This window comes from Trypanosoma melophagium, assembly GCF_022059095.1.
Source record: "Trypanosoma melophagium isolate St. Kilda chromosome Unknown ctg3segment0, whole genome shotgun sequence".
NCBI classification, from domain to species: Eukaryota; Euglenozoa; class Kinetoplastea; order Trypanosomatida; family Trypanosomatidae; genus Trypanosoma; species Trypanosoma melophagium.
The window spans coordinates 387,995-402,011 of NW_027125162.1; the positions used below are offsets into that span (position 1 = coordinate 387,995).

Here is a 14,017-nt window from a genome sequence, read left to right on the forward strand (position 1 = left end):
TTTCTATTCTCGTATGTTTTGATATTTTTCTCTTTGGTTCACCAGAGATGGTGACCAGTCACACAAAAAAAAGGAGAAAAAAGATGTGATTAAATGATCGCTTTTTTTTTTTCTTTTTTTTTGCTTCTATGTATGGATATACATACGTATGTTTGATAATCTTTTCTTGTATGTGGCTCTTCTACGCTTGCATTGGAAGGGAACCCACTTGCGTTGTCAAACAACAATCAAAACAAAAAATAATGAAAAACAACAGTCACAAGCAAAGAATGATGCACTACAATTTTTCTCCAAAATTTTTTTTTTACACTTTTGATTATATTTTTATCCTTTTTTAATTTTTTATTTACTTTTTTGTTTTTGTTTCTATTATTTTTGACATTTTTTTTTTTTAGTTTTTAATTCTTTTTCTGTTTCTCTGTTTTATTTGTGTTCCTGGTACATTAAGAAAGAAGAGGATCGTAGTGTTTGGGACTCTTTCTGGGAAAGCAAGCATATACAGCTGGGGTGCAAGTAAATTTACCAAAAACGAGCAGAGAAAAGAATAAAAAAAAACTTATTTTTCTCTAATGACACTACAATCTAGTATTCTGTTCTGTTTCTACAGCTGTGTTATCATATCTTTGTTAACATCATCTATTACTGTCAAAGCCGCCAGTAACGAGTCACGAAACACATGGGCTGTCATTTTGTCATCTTCCAGATACTTTTTTAACCTGCGTCATACTTCAAATGCGCTTACAATGTATCATTTATGCCGCAAACATGGAATGGATGACGATCAGATTATTCTTTTTCTTGGCGATAGCTACGCTTGTGATCCACGCAATCCTGATCCTGCAACCATATATAGCGCCCTCTCAGGACCTGATCGTGTTAATCTATACAGTTGTAACGTACAGGTGGATTATGCTGGATATGATGTGGATGTACGTCGTTTTCTTGGAGTGCTGCAGGGTCGTTACGACGAACATACACCTCCCTCACGCCGATTAGACACGGATGAAAACTCTAATATTTTAATTTACGCCGCAGGGCATGCTGCAGAGGGGTTTTTCAAATTTCAAGACTCGGAATTTTTAAGCTCAACAGATGTTGCCGATACATTAATGATGATGTGGGAACAGCGACGCTATCACAAGGTTGTTTTTCTTGTAGATACTTGTCATGCCCTTTCCATGTGTCTCGAAATTAAAGCGCCAAATGTTATTTGTCTTACTTCTTCTGATGTAGTACTAGAGAGTTTTTCACACCATGTGGATCCCTCTTCAGGACTCACCGTTATTTCACGATGGTCGTTTGAGTCGTTGCAGCTGCTAGAACATGCAAAGTGCAACGTAAAACCACATGAGCGAACACCACTGCAAATGTCTTGGTATGATTTTAACTATGGTAAGGAACGGAAACGACTTCCAGAACCACGCTCTATACCGGCACATTTTGACGCCGTAAATGACCCTAAAGCTATTCGAAACTGGAAATTAGAGGAATTCTTTTGCGATCAACCACGTAAAGTACTGCCGATAGATTTGCAATATGACCTCCTATAGGAATATATTTCATCTTATTGTGTTTTTGTTTTCTCCCCTTTTTGCTTCCTTTTTTGAAATAAAGGAGTTTTCTAGAGTCTTGGGTGTATATGCTTCTGTGTGTATGTGTGTAGAGTGGAGTGAGGTTGGGTGCATTTGCATTTATTTTTCCCACCTTATTTCTCTCGCTTTATGTCTGCGTATTCTGTATTCTTCTTGAATTCGTTGAGTTCTAGAACTAGAATTTTCCATTTGTTTCTATTGTTGTTGTTGTCAATTATAATGTTAAATTTAATTTTTTTACTATTTTTATGGATAATGTTTCTATTATTTAATTCTCACTACTACTCCTTATCTTCCTACGTTTTCATTGATACGCAAATACACACATGAATAACCAGTAAAGGTATATTCTGACATCTAGTCGTTTCACCAAGAGGGGGGAGAATAAAATATACTTTTATTATTATTATTATTATTATTATTATTATTATTATTATTATTATTATTGGATTTGATATATGCGTAAGTTTACGACCCTACCACTATCCACATCACCACGAATTGGTCTCTCTCTTTCACTAGCCGGTAAACGATGCTGTTCTTCTACCTCTTCTGGATCTAGTGTCAGTGGAAGTCCTAATATGGGTCCTACTATTGCTCCTAAAAAACCGAAACGACGTATTCTGCCTAATATTGATGCCTCAGCACTTCTTGAACGAGTTCCACGGGATCCTGGTGCCCACGCAGAACTTTCAACTGCTGAGTTGGAGCGTAAAATTGAAGAGTGGTCTAAAATGAATCCACAGGAATTAGAGGAATTATACAAGCGACTTGAAAAACAGGAAGAAGAGGAAAGTCGTGTACTTATGGAAGACTCATTATATCAAATGGATGTCTCAATGCGAGATCGTTCACGCGCTGCGGTACGTGTTTTCTGGAAAGATGTTGATGTGAGTCCACTTGATGGTCATGAGGGATGGTATACTGTTTTGGTAGATGGTCGTAAGGTAAAGGCGTTTGAGTCTACAAATATTCTTGCAATTCCAAGCGAAGCTATGGCATACTGCTGCGCACGAGAATATTCAGAGCAGACCGGACATTTAAATAAACTTTTAATGCCTATGTCTGACATGTGTAGTGGAGCTCTTACTGTAGCTCCACAGATGATAGCCCCACGTGTGGATTATTTAATCTCCTTTTACCAGAATGATAATATGTATTTCCGTGCAGCACCTATTGCTGACGAACAAGATCGTATTATTGGACCTATTGCCGATTGGTTTGCGAAAGTATTTGAAGTTAATGTACCACGTATCGTAGGTATTGGTCACCCACAAATTCCACCACTTGCAACTCTTAAAGTTCGAGACGCACTATTGGCCATGTCAATGAATCCATACCAAATTGTCGCCCTTTGTGTAGCATCTCAGTTCACAAGCAGTCTTCTTCTTCCACTTGCAATGTTCAATGGTATTGTTGATGTGCCAACTGCACTCTCTATTAATCGTGCAGAAGAGGGACATAATACCCGCACAGAAGGTCTTATTGAAGGATATCACGACATTAGAGAAGCGGATGTCGTTACCAAGCTGTGCGCCTGTGCCGCGACATGGCAACTAATGAAAGATATACCGCTCTCAAAGTGTATGGAGGTTCCACGAACCACTCTCGCTGATGAAGCACTCTAAAAGTCTTCAATGAACTCTGCATTCTTATTTCTGTATAAGAAGAATAGAAAGCGGTAACTAAAATTGTTTGAATACATTTTTTTTTCTCATCATTTTCCGTACGGGAATAAAGAAAAAAAAAGCAAAGAAAAATAAACTGGTATTCTTTCTTGATATTCGTCTTGTGTGGGTGTGGGTATTTCTATCCTTCCCTCTCTCTGCGTGCGTGTGTGTGTGTACTTCAATATGTTTTTAGGTAAGAGAATTTTTTTCTTTTTTGCTGTCTTTTTGATTCTATCATCTTCTCTACTTTTCCTCTTCTTCATTCTCTTTAATATACTTGTTTACACTCAATTCACCCACAGTCTTTTGTGAGGTGTTGGAGTGGAGAGCAAGTAAAAACAAACAACGAAAGTACTATATATATAGTTAAAAAAAAAGAAACTATCTTTACAATTGACGCAATAGTGTAGTACCTTTGATCGGACTGTTCAATGAAACGTTCTTCGATACAGAGCCAAGATAGTAACGTTGCTAGTAGTGTTGGTGTTGGTGGAAATGCACTGGTACGGCGTGGGAAACAAATATTACGTCCAATTGTGCCGAGTTCCGGAGAACTTGTACCTGGTCAGCAGGGGAATCCGCAATATGGTATGGTGATAGAGAGTAATGATGTACACAGTGAAATTCGTGATTTGTCATCACGCGTAAAAGGAGTTATTGAAAAATATTTACAAAAGAATGCAACATCTGAGGAGCAGGTACTTCAAGGTATAAGACGTTTTGGTCCATCTGCACAGTCCAAAAAAATCCTCAATAAGGAAAATGATGCAGCAATATTGGCCTTCAAAACGGGAGTTTATGCAGTTTGGCGTTGTGAACGACCAAAATTATCAGGTTCAAATACAGATTTCTGTACACGTATTGGGTACCAACATCGTTGTTTCTGTGGTCACACATTGGAGCAGCATGCAACACCTAAACCCACACGAGGTCGTGTACCAGCGCCAAAGTGCCAGTCGTGTAAATGTGCTGGTTTTAATTACATCCCAAACGAGCCAGAGGAGATTGGTGAAGCCTGGCTAACACGGCGTCGCGATTGGGATCCATCGCAGTGGTCTGCTAAATGCCGCTGCGGCCACGGTAATAAACAGCACGACCCACAGACCCATTCCTGCAGTGTGTGCAGTTGCTGTGCGTACACGAGTCACTTTCTCTGTGTGGTGTGTGACTGCGACGGGGAGGCCCACACGACGGTGTTGGAGTTGGAACGGGAGCGGCTGGAAAAGGGCCGGCCGGTGCGGGAGGCGTATTTCCCGCTCGGTGGTCTCGAGTGGTCCGTGCGGGAGTTGGTGCTCGACGACCCCAGCGGTGCTGGCGCCCTCACCGCCCCGCCGTCTATCCCGGCCATAAAGACAGGCGGGAAGTCCACCCCCGCCGCTGTTGTGGTGTCGAGTTATAGTAATGGTGGTGCTGGTAAAAGGAATGATAGTCTAGTGCCAGGGTCCGTTTTGCCTGTGCTGGGTCTCGGAACAGATCATCTGGCGCAGATTCCACAGTATTGCACGTCCTGTGCCACCATATTTCGTTCTCCAAAGAGTAAGTTTTGCTCAAAGTGTGGAAAGCCACGGGAGTGAATGAGATACAGTAGATACTAATACTCTCCCTTCCTTTTTCCCAATTAACATCCTTTTTTGTTTTTTTGTTTTTCTTCTTCTTTCATTGTTGTTGCCTGTGACATGACCTACCTCTGTTTTTATATAAATGTAAAAATGTAGGTACAAATGGTGATACTTGGAATACAAAGTCAGAACAACAAAAAACTATTTTACTGGCATTAGTGCTGAATAAGGAAAATCAAAGTTTTTTACTCACATGGATATCTCTTGTTCTTTTTTTTTTTTGAATGTGCCTCATTCATACAAATTGTGTTTTTTTTTTTTTTTTGCTTTGTGGAAGAGACAGATCAAATAAAATAAAAGAGAAAAACTAATAAGCCCTGTATATACATTTGATTGCAAATTGTTATTAGTTGATTATGAGGAAATGGACTTTTTTTTTTTGAGTGCATTTTTTTCTTCTTGCTTATTCTCTTTTTTTTTATTTGGTTCAAGAAGTCACGAGTACTCTCCTTCTCCAGGGCGTGTCTGTGTGTGTGTGTGCGGAAGAGATCGTGTGTGGAAGAGTAATCATCAGTAACAATTGTTAAGACGATATAAAGGGGGAAAAAAGAACACAAAAAAGAGAGACTGATATAACGGAATATAAGGAGGGAGGAAAAAAAAAAGGATACTGTAAGGATAAACAATCCGGTTCCCCTAGAAAAATTATTATTATTTATTAAAAAAAAACGATGTGGCATAGTCAACACCGTATGATTATGGGTGGGGTTCGGCGCACACTAGTGTCGTCTGTCTCTCAGCGGTCAACATTCGGCACTGCAGCCTTGCTATTACAGGGGCGCTTTGCGAGCAGCAACAGCAATCCATACACGGTGCTAGGCATTAAACAGGGGGCAACAAAGGAGGAAATAAAAAAGGCCTATCGTGTGCTAGCGCGCAAACACCACCCTGATGCCCCAGGTGGCTCTCACGAGAAATTTCAGGAGATTCAAGGAGCTTATGAGCAAATTAAGAGTGGTGTGTGGATTCAAAAGAACGCTGAGGGTGGTGCTGGGGGCGGTGGTGGTGGCTCCGACAATGGCAACCGATACAGTAACTTCCGATTCACTACGCGAAAACACAAAAGCAAAGTTAGCTATGATGAGTTTTATGAAGAGATGCACACTGGTAAAGTAAAGAAAAACCCATTCGGTGATGAAGATGAGGCAGAGGCCGCAGCTGCATCACGAGATCCCCGTCGTAATCCCCTTGCGGGAAATGAAGCACTTGTTCAGGCATGGTTCCGTTTTATTATCCTATGGTCGGTTATATTTGTGTCGTTGCGTGTGACACTCTTTCTCACCTTTCCACCAAAGTATGAGAGTGCACGGAAAGCACCTATGCCAGAGCGGCCACGAAAGCCACCACCGCCAAAGCCACTCATGAACAACTCACTTGTGGCATAATGAAAAATGAACAAACTTATAGGCATGTGAGGGTTTCCAGGAGGAATTCAGGCGCTCCGTTTCTTTCTTTTTCTCTCTCTATCCTTTCTTTTTTAATATTGAGAGTAAAAAAAAAAAAATAGAAATCGAGGGTGTTTGTGTGTTTGTGTTTATGTGTGTGTGTGTGTATGAGTGAGAGATAAGAAGAGACTGAGCAAGAGAAAGGCAAAAAGAGACTTTGGTTGTTTTTTTTATGTGTCTTGCCTCGCTTTGCTCAGCGTCGTTACTTACGAAAGTGAATCGCCCACTCGACACTTTTGATTTGCAAGATAACAGAGTTTTGAGTGTGCTATTCTTTCCACCCCTTCCCACATAACTCGCCAAAGACTTATCTTTTTTTGAAGATATGAGATACAGAATACAGAATTCTCCATTTTTTCCTCTGTTTTGGAGGTGTTTTATTTTACAGTTGTTTGTGTATTTAAGATGTAGAATTTTTTTCTTTTTTTTTTTTCATTTTTTTTCTTGTGGTATATTTATTTCCCAATTAAATAACATAAATTAAGGAAAAGAATAAAAAACAAATAGGGGTTGGGTAATTAACAGGAATAGTTGAGCAGTTATCCTCTGTCTTGAGAAAAGAAAAAAGAGGGGAGAGTTGGAAGGTGTACTACAGCATTTGTTTTAATTTTTCTAAATAAAAATTTTGCTGTTAAAGAGGAAGAAAAAGGGTTCCCCCCCTCAACTAAGTGTTTTTCACATACACAAATAATTTTGACCATACATAAACGGGAAAATGATCTACCAAACACGGTTTCTGTTGGCGGCGGAGTTCAAACAGAAATCTCGCTGGTCAAGTGTATGGCCTAATATGCGTTATGGCGCTATGTACCTTAGCTACAGTGTTGGTAGACAGTTGCCGATGAAAGGGGTAAACTGGGTTACACGGGATTCTAATCGCTTAGTGAATTTTGCTAATCGATATAGCTCAGTTATTGCTGATATTGATGTTAAAAAGACAGAGGAAGAGCTTGGTGTAAATCTTTCCGATATTCGCTGGAATGATCATCGTCGTATCTACTGGAAATGCTCTTTTTGTGGTTCTTCCTACCGTAAAAGTGTTTCTGTGCGTACAAAGTTTCATGCAGGATGTAACTTTTGTAAAGGTAGGTTCCCTTCTGAGGTACTTCGTGAGCAGCATACGAGTCCCTCACTAACAGAATCCGCAGCAGAGTTATTACCACAGCTTGTAGATAATGAAAAGAAAGAAAATTTAGCCACATTAGCACACACCAGTAAATTTCGAGCGGAATGGAAATGCCAAAAGTGTGGTGAGTCGTATCGATCAACTGTTCGTAGCCGTACGGGTAAAGTAGAAGAAGGACAATGTCCATTACATCCAGATATTGTCTCTTGGTCGGCTTTCTGTCCTTCCTGCTCGTGGAACCCAAATATGGCTTCCATTGCAGATGAGGTGCGTCGAACCGGTCAATTTCTAGGATTACAGGTACCACAAGGTACAAAACAACAACAACAACTGCAAAAACCTATTTCACGTAGGAAAAAACTTGTTTCATGACAGATTTTTCTTTTTTGTTGTTTTATTCTTCAGAAATATTACTTGCTGTGATGTGTTGGCTAGTTATTATGGTTGTGGTTGTGGTTGTTGTTGGAGAATTCTTACTCACTTGATTTTTTTTTTTTACAACTTGAAAAAATCGTTTTCTTTTTTATTTATCCCTTTTTTAAGTAGCATTTTGATTCTATCAGTAGTATTGAGTCGAGTGCCATTTTCTTAACGGATTGGTGAGAATGTCTAGTCGCTTTTTTCAGAAGTACTTTCTGCGCTGCGGCCACTGTAAATCTATTCAGCGACATGCAAAAGGCTACAAACCTATTCCCAATCCTATTCTCTTCGATTCGGATGCGCACTGCCGCAGCTACCACCGTGAACAGCGGGAAAGCGCTGGTATGTCGGGGATTTTAGTGACTTGTCGATGCAACAAGTGTGAGCGTATTCACTCATCATGGAAAGTAATGGACTTTCAGGAGTTTCTTGATGCGAAGCTTGCAATGAGCGCAGAGGAGCGGAAGAAGTTTCTCTGGCCAAAAAGAGAAAGTAGTTCTAACACAATTTCGTCAACAACCAAATAGGCGTTGTAGGGATGAATTTATGGAATGAAATACATTTTCTCCTCTTGCAGGTTCAATCTTCCGAGTTGTTTGAAGTCACTACTTTTCTGCTGGTAGTGGTAGTGGTATTAGTAGTGATGAAAGCAAAGAAATCGAGAAAAAAACCTAAGAGTAGCGGTAAAGTAGTTTATTTCACTTTCTATCTCTTTGAATTTTTCTATATTTATTAATATTTATTTGTACTATTTATATATTTCATTTCTCTTTCTATTATACCCTTAAAAAAAAAAAAAAACACTACGTCGCAGCCCGCGCACAAGAACAAAAGAAGATAAAATGACCGCTGCCAGTGAAAGGCAACGACGTGTTGCAGCAAGCTTCACCCGTCAGTACTACACTCTGATGGTGCAGCAGCCAGAGAAGCTGCCGGCCTTTTATACCCCACACGCAACATTTGATCATATGGGACATAAGGCAGAGGGCATTGCAGAGATTGAGACCACCATCGCCGCGCTTTACCCCGTGCAGCCAAACGGATCAGCGCAGATTCACAGTTTGTCCGTGGAGACGACTGCCAACGGCAACACTCACGTGACGATTAAGGGCTCAATTACGACGGCTTTAAATGTCACATACAACTTTGCCCATTATGTGGAACTCACCGAGCACAGGACAGAGCCAGGCAGTTTTGGCATTGTGAATGACAAGCGAGAGCGTACAATTCAGGAAGAAGCACTGCAGCGATGGGCACTGGAAACACCACCCATGTTTGCACAAGAATCCCGGAAGGATGCGATGGAACCCATCGAACAACCGGCCGCTACAACAGCTGTGAGGGCTTTAGAGAAGTCTCCATCTAAGAAGAGCGTCGAACCGCTAAAGAAGGCGGAGTCACCTGCTTCTGAGAAGGTTGCTGTGGTTAACTCAACAGTACGTGAATCTTCCGCAACTGTAACCGCTGCGCCTGTATCTCCTGATTCTTGTGTAGCCGCTTCTGCCACGGATGCTACTTTGGAGACGGTGACCGATAAAAAATTGGAGGAAGAGGGAACAACAACAACACCGATGCCTTCAACTTCTGCCACTAATACAGAACCAAAGAAACCAAAGAGTTTCGCGGAGGCCATCATGATGGGGAAACGCAATGCAGGCGCACAGGGACATGCAACACCATTAAAGGTAGTAGCAAGGGGAGGCAAAGAGCAGTCCACGGAGGAACCAGTAAAGGAAAAGAAGGAGAAAAATAGGGATTCGGCTGCTGTAGCTGAAAAGAACGGTACGAAGGGTGTCCATAGAAATGTTACAAATGTGAAAAAACCATCAACAGCGACCACATCTGCTGAGGGCGAGAAAAAGAATGGGAGACCCAACGCTGTGGGCGGAAACGGTAAGGAGGGAGGTAGTAATACCAACAACAATACCATCACCACCACCAAGAATAATAATAACCATAACAACAATCACAATAATAATAATAACAACAAAAACAACAAGCGAAAGGACGCTGAAGGTCGAACTTTGAGTCGGTTTGTGGTATTTTACGATATCATTGTAAAGGGCCTTCCACATGACGCGACAGAGGAGACGGTGCGTGACATTATTGGTACAAGTGCTCCTGTAAAGCTTGTCAACATACGTTCACAGCCTGATAGGAAGGACCCGGGAGTTCTGCGCACCTTCGCATTCGTGCAACTGGACCACAACGCTCTTAAGGAGGCCGGTGATGATGTGAAGGAGACGGTGGCTAAAATTGTTTCAGTGCACAAGGGAAAGAAGGGCCCCGCTGGACAGCGTTACCAGATTGACGAGGTCCGTGAAAAGTATACTGCAGTACCTGCAGAAGCGTCCGCATAAATTACTTTATATATATAAGGTGCATTTTTGTGTGTGCGTGTGTGTATTTGTTTTGTTATGGGTACATGAACCAAGATCTTTCTTTCATATTGTTGTTTTGTATTGTTGTGAGTTTCTTGCGTGCATGTGTTCACCTTTATTAGTGTGTACACTTAACGCTTCCCTTATTGTGTTTTTCTCTGATGTGTGCTTTCTTCTTTGTTGCACTTCACGTCCTTCTGCACAAACGATGCGGCACTCATGTTACCTTCAATTTCTTCTCCTTCCTCTCCTACCACCATCACGCCTGAATGTCTATGTATCTGTCTATCTATCTCTATTTCTGTTTCTTTTTATTTGTTTGTGTGGACCCAATACAGCTGCTTTGTTGTCCTCTAATGGTGCGGGTGTGGAGGGTGGTGAAATTGAGAGCGGGAATGTGTGGCTCTTTGAATCAGTACGTGATGCCCATCTATATATATATATTATAACGACACAAAAAGAAAGAGAAGAGAGAAATATAGAAAAAAAGAAGGAGTAGAGAAAATAGAACAAATAAATACTCCGTGAACCTCTTCTGGGGAAAGGTGAAACAAATGGTAATTGACTGATCTGTGTGTCTGTGTCTGTGTGCGTGTAGCTGTGATGTGATAGAGGAACCGTTGCGTACTTAAAAAGTGTCAGCTTTATAGTCAACGTACAAATGAACACTTACTTTCTCTGCATTTTTTTTTTATATTTTATCCTTATCTAATCTCACCTTATTGTTATTATTATTGTTATTATTACTATTATTATAAACTGAGTAGAAAATAAAATATCTGTAGTAAGGAGTCGAGAAGATGTGTTTCCCTCTCAGGCTCTCGTTCAAGTACACCCCGCTTTCCTTTCCCCACCTTTTTTTCTCTCTGGAGACTTTTATGTTTATACTCACGCACGACAGTACGTGATAATATAACATTGAGAAGTAAAAGGATGAGGGAACGGTGAGAAGAAAAACGACCTGATTTAAAGTAAACAAATATAAAAAACAACAGGAGAAAAAAAAAAAACGAGAAGTGATAAGTTGGAGAACCAGATATGAAAACCCCGTCAACTAAAACTAAAACATACAGAAACGAATTAAAAGAAAAAATGTGTAAGAAAAAGAGGAAAAGAAGGAATGGATTAAAAACGAAAGGAACATGAACAGAAAATTTTAAGTAAGATAAACAAAAGAGGTAATAAAAGAAAAAAAGAAATTGATCGAAACGTATCAAAGGAACCACGTCTGTTTTATTTCTTATTTGTCATGGGATCTTTTTTTTTTATCTTCATTTCTTTTTTTTTCTCCATTGTCTACCCTCTTCTATTCGCCTGTGTATGTGGGATTTCTGAACGTCAAAGGAATAGGACTCATTTAATGCCTATTTGAACGAATACAATAAATCTTGTAATGGAAAGAGATCATTAAGTTAAATGGGGGGAGAGCGAGCGAGACCGAGAGAAGAACAGAGAAGAAAGTAATGATACACAGGTAATTATAGGATATCTGTGTATTTGTATTTCTATTGGGAATCTCAGTCTGCATAGTCGCGTCCCTCATCTCTTTCTGATATTCGATGCAAATTATATATATATATATATATATATATACTTTACGGCGACTATAACACAGGTAAATAGAAAAAGTGGGACCACAAGGGTGAGAGAATATGTTAAAAAGTACTGCTAACAGTACACTGTCTGCAAAAGAAGACTGACGGGGTTATACTGAAAGATGAAGGAAGGATCGGAGAAGGTTTTACTAAGGAAAAGTGAAAAAGGAAGGAAGGAGGGAACTCTGATGGTGTCAGTGAAGTAGGTGAAATTAAAGGCAAAAGTAAATTTCTTCCTTGAGAAAGAAAGAAAAGCAGAAGTCCAGTAGTATTCTACTTGACATGCGTCGTTTCGTGATGCTACAGAGGTTGGGAGCGAACGGACCCACCCGTTAATCTATTATATATATATATATATATATATATATATATATATGTCACCTTTTTGCATGGAAATTTTTACTAGGCTGCTGTTTTTTGTTTTTAATTCATCTCTTTCCTTTCTTATTTTTCTTTTTTTTAAATTGTTTATGGTACTTTTTTTTTTTTGCGTTCCCTCCATCAAATGAATGGGACACAGATTATTTTACTCTGCATGGTTAGATGTTGCACTCATCTCGCAGACTTTTCTCCGTCACGCAGTTGCCTCGTGTGGTGGTGCTTGGAATGACCGGTGGTATTGCCAGTGGAAAGTCTGTACGCTGTCGGCATCTGCTCAGACTTGCGGAGGCCCGATCGCGGCAACACGTAAATTCTTTTGTCACTCACAGTGTAAATGCAGACAGAATTGGACATTGCATTTACGCCCCAGGAATGCCGTGTTACTACGCCGTCATTAATGCATTTGGGAAAGAGATATTAGCAGAGCCTTTCGAAGGTGATGGAAATAATACATGGAATACTGCTTCACCTGTTCGCTATGAACCGCCAATTGATCGGAAGAAACTTGGGGCAATTGTATTCCACGAACCGCGCTCAAAGGAATTACAGAAGCTTAGTAATATATGTTGGCCTCACATTCATGAGGCTATTGAGGAGGAAATTGAAAATGTCTCGAATACTGCTTTATCAAACAGTAAACATCTACTACTAATTATTCTAGAGGCTGCGCTTCTCGTCGAAAGTAGCTTAATTAAATTCTGCGATGATGTGTGGATTACAGAATGTAACAGGGAAGTTGCCTTAAAACGTATAATTACACGTGATTATGTGAGTGAAGAGGAAGCCATGAACCGTGTAGATACACAGTTATCTATAGAAGAGAAACTACGCTTTCTATCCGATATAAAGTTCAAAGGAAGTATTGTGAGGTTTGATAGTACTACAGAGACGCTGGAGGAGGGCCTAAAGCGTGTTGCTTCTGAGTTCGACAAATATTGGCGACACAAGTTAGATCCGCTTCAGAAAAACCCAGGGGCAGAAAGCCGATCTTGGGATATGAATTGATTGGAGTTTTTTATTTTCCATGGTATGCAATTTACTGTTACTATGGCATTATATGTGTTTTTTTTTTTCCTTTTTTGGTGTTTATTTTCTTTTCTTTTTTTTTCTGTCTTATATTGGTTCTCTGGGCATTCGTTGCGTTTATTTTTCTGGTTTACGGATGCGAGGTAAGGCCTTATATATATATATATATATATATATATATATATATATATGTTGCTCCAAAGAGTTGTGAACGTGACGCAAACAGAATTTTGGTTTAACCGTATTATGAACTTTAGTTGACAGTTCTTTTTTTTTCTTCTCCTTTTGCATTCTCCATGTAGTGAAAGTCTTAATGTCTGCTATAATAAGAGGGTCTAAATAAATATATAAAATGTTTCGTTTTCGTGCTTCATTTTTTCCTTTCTGATATATTTTTTTCATTATGGCTTTGATACAGCTTTAAGAAGATAAATAAAGTGTTTTTTTTTTTATATAGATCTAATGATGAACTAGGCTTTTCCGGTTATGTACTTATTATTATTGTCAGGAATGGTCGTTTGCAAGATTTTTGCAGATGTTCGAGAAGTCGTCTTTATGGAAGGTGAAAGGGAATAGTAATCTGTGGCAAAAGCAGTCAAATAATTTCCAAAGTTACAATTCATATAGAGTTGTACGGTCAAACATCAGTCATCAATGACACTTGATTTCTTTTTGTATATATATGTTCTTTTCTTTTTTCCGCCTCCCCTACGACAGTAAACTCATGTCAAAGTACAGAAAGTTTAAAAGTTACCTTAAAAC

The 14,017-nt window shown here is 39.7% G+C and overlaps 8 protein-coding genes across 8 annotated transcripts; all 8 read left to right on the forward strand.

Moving 5' to 3' along the window:
- Positions 1–569: 569 nt before the first annotated feature.
- LSM04_003876 (Peptidase C13) lies at positions 570–1,550 on the forward strand (the record flags this gene model as incomplete). The annotated part of the gene is made up of 1 exon (XM_067337093.1): positions 570–1,550. The coding sequence occupies one exon, from the start codon at positions 570–572 to the stop codon at positions 1,548–1,550; it is 981 nt and encodes a 326-aa protein (XP_067189749.1).
- Positions 1,551–2,050: 500 nt separating this feature from the next.
- Positions 2,051–3,220, forward strand: LSM04_007370 (ATP12; the record flags this gene model as incomplete). The annotated part of the gene is made up of 1 exon (XM_067337094.1): positions 2,051–3,220. The coding sequence occupies one exon, from the start codon at positions 2,051–2,053 to the stop codon at positions 3,218–3,220; it is 1,170 nt and encodes a 389-aa protein (XP_067189912.1).
- Positions 3,221–3,693: 473 nt separating this feature from the next.
- LSM04_001967 (Protein FAM221A/B) lies at positions 3,694–4,836 on the forward strand (the record flags this gene model as incomplete). Its single annotated transcript, XM_067337095.1, has 1 exon — positions 3,694–4,836. One exon carries the CDS (start codon positions 3,694–3,696, stop codon positions 4,834–4,836), a length of 1,143 nt encoding a protein of 380 aa, XP_067189642.1.
- A 716-nt stretch (positions 4,837–5,552) lies between these two features.
- LSM04_009488 (DnaJ domain) lies at positions 5,553–6,266 on the forward strand (the record flags this gene model as incomplete). The annotated part of the gene is made up of 1 exon (XM_067337096.1): positions 5,553–6,266. The coding sequence occupies one exon, from the start codon at positions 5,553–5,555 to the stop codon at positions 6,264–6,266; it is 714 nt and encodes a 237-aa protein (XP_067190000.1).
- Positions 6,267–7,041: 775 nt separating this feature from the next.
- On the forward strand, positions 7,042–7,824 carry LSM04_009303 (putative Zinc-ribbon domain; the record flags this gene model as incomplete). The annotated part of the gene is made up of 1 exon (XM_067337097.1): positions 7,042–7,824. One exon carries the CDS (start codon positions 7,042–7,044, stop codon positions 7,822–7,824), a length of 783 nt encoding a protein of 260 aa, XP_067189993.1.
- A 233-nt stretch (positions 7,825–8,057) lies between these two features.
- Positions 8,058–8,399, forward strand: LSM04_007142 (uncharacterized protein; the record flags this gene model as incomplete). Its single annotated transcript, XM_067337098.1, has 1 exon — positions 8,058–8,399. One exon carries the CDS (start codon positions 8,058–8,060, stop codon positions 8,397–8,399), a length of 342 nt encoding a protein of 113 aa, XP_067189896.1.
- A 315-nt stretch (positions 8,400–8,714) lies between these two features.
- Positions 8,715–10,232, forward strand: LSM04_004173 (Nuclear transport factor 2; the record flags this gene model as incomplete). The annotated part of the gene is made up of 1 exon (XM_067337099.1): positions 8,715–10,232. One exon carries the CDS (start codon positions 8,715–8,717, stop codon positions 10,230–10,232), a length of 1,518 nt encoding a protein of 505 aa, XP_067189767.1.
- A 2,159-nt stretch (positions 10,233–12,391) lies between these two features.
- Positions 12,392–13,234, forward strand: LSM04_001548 (Dephospho-CoA kinase; the record flags this gene model as incomplete). Its single annotated transcript, XM_067337100.1, has 1 exon — positions 12,392–13,234. The coding sequence occupies one exon, from the start codon at positions 12,392–12,394 to the stop codon at positions 13,232–13,234; it is 843 nt and encodes a 280-aa protein (XP_067189629.1).
- Positions 13,235–14,017: the final 783 nt, after the last annotated feature.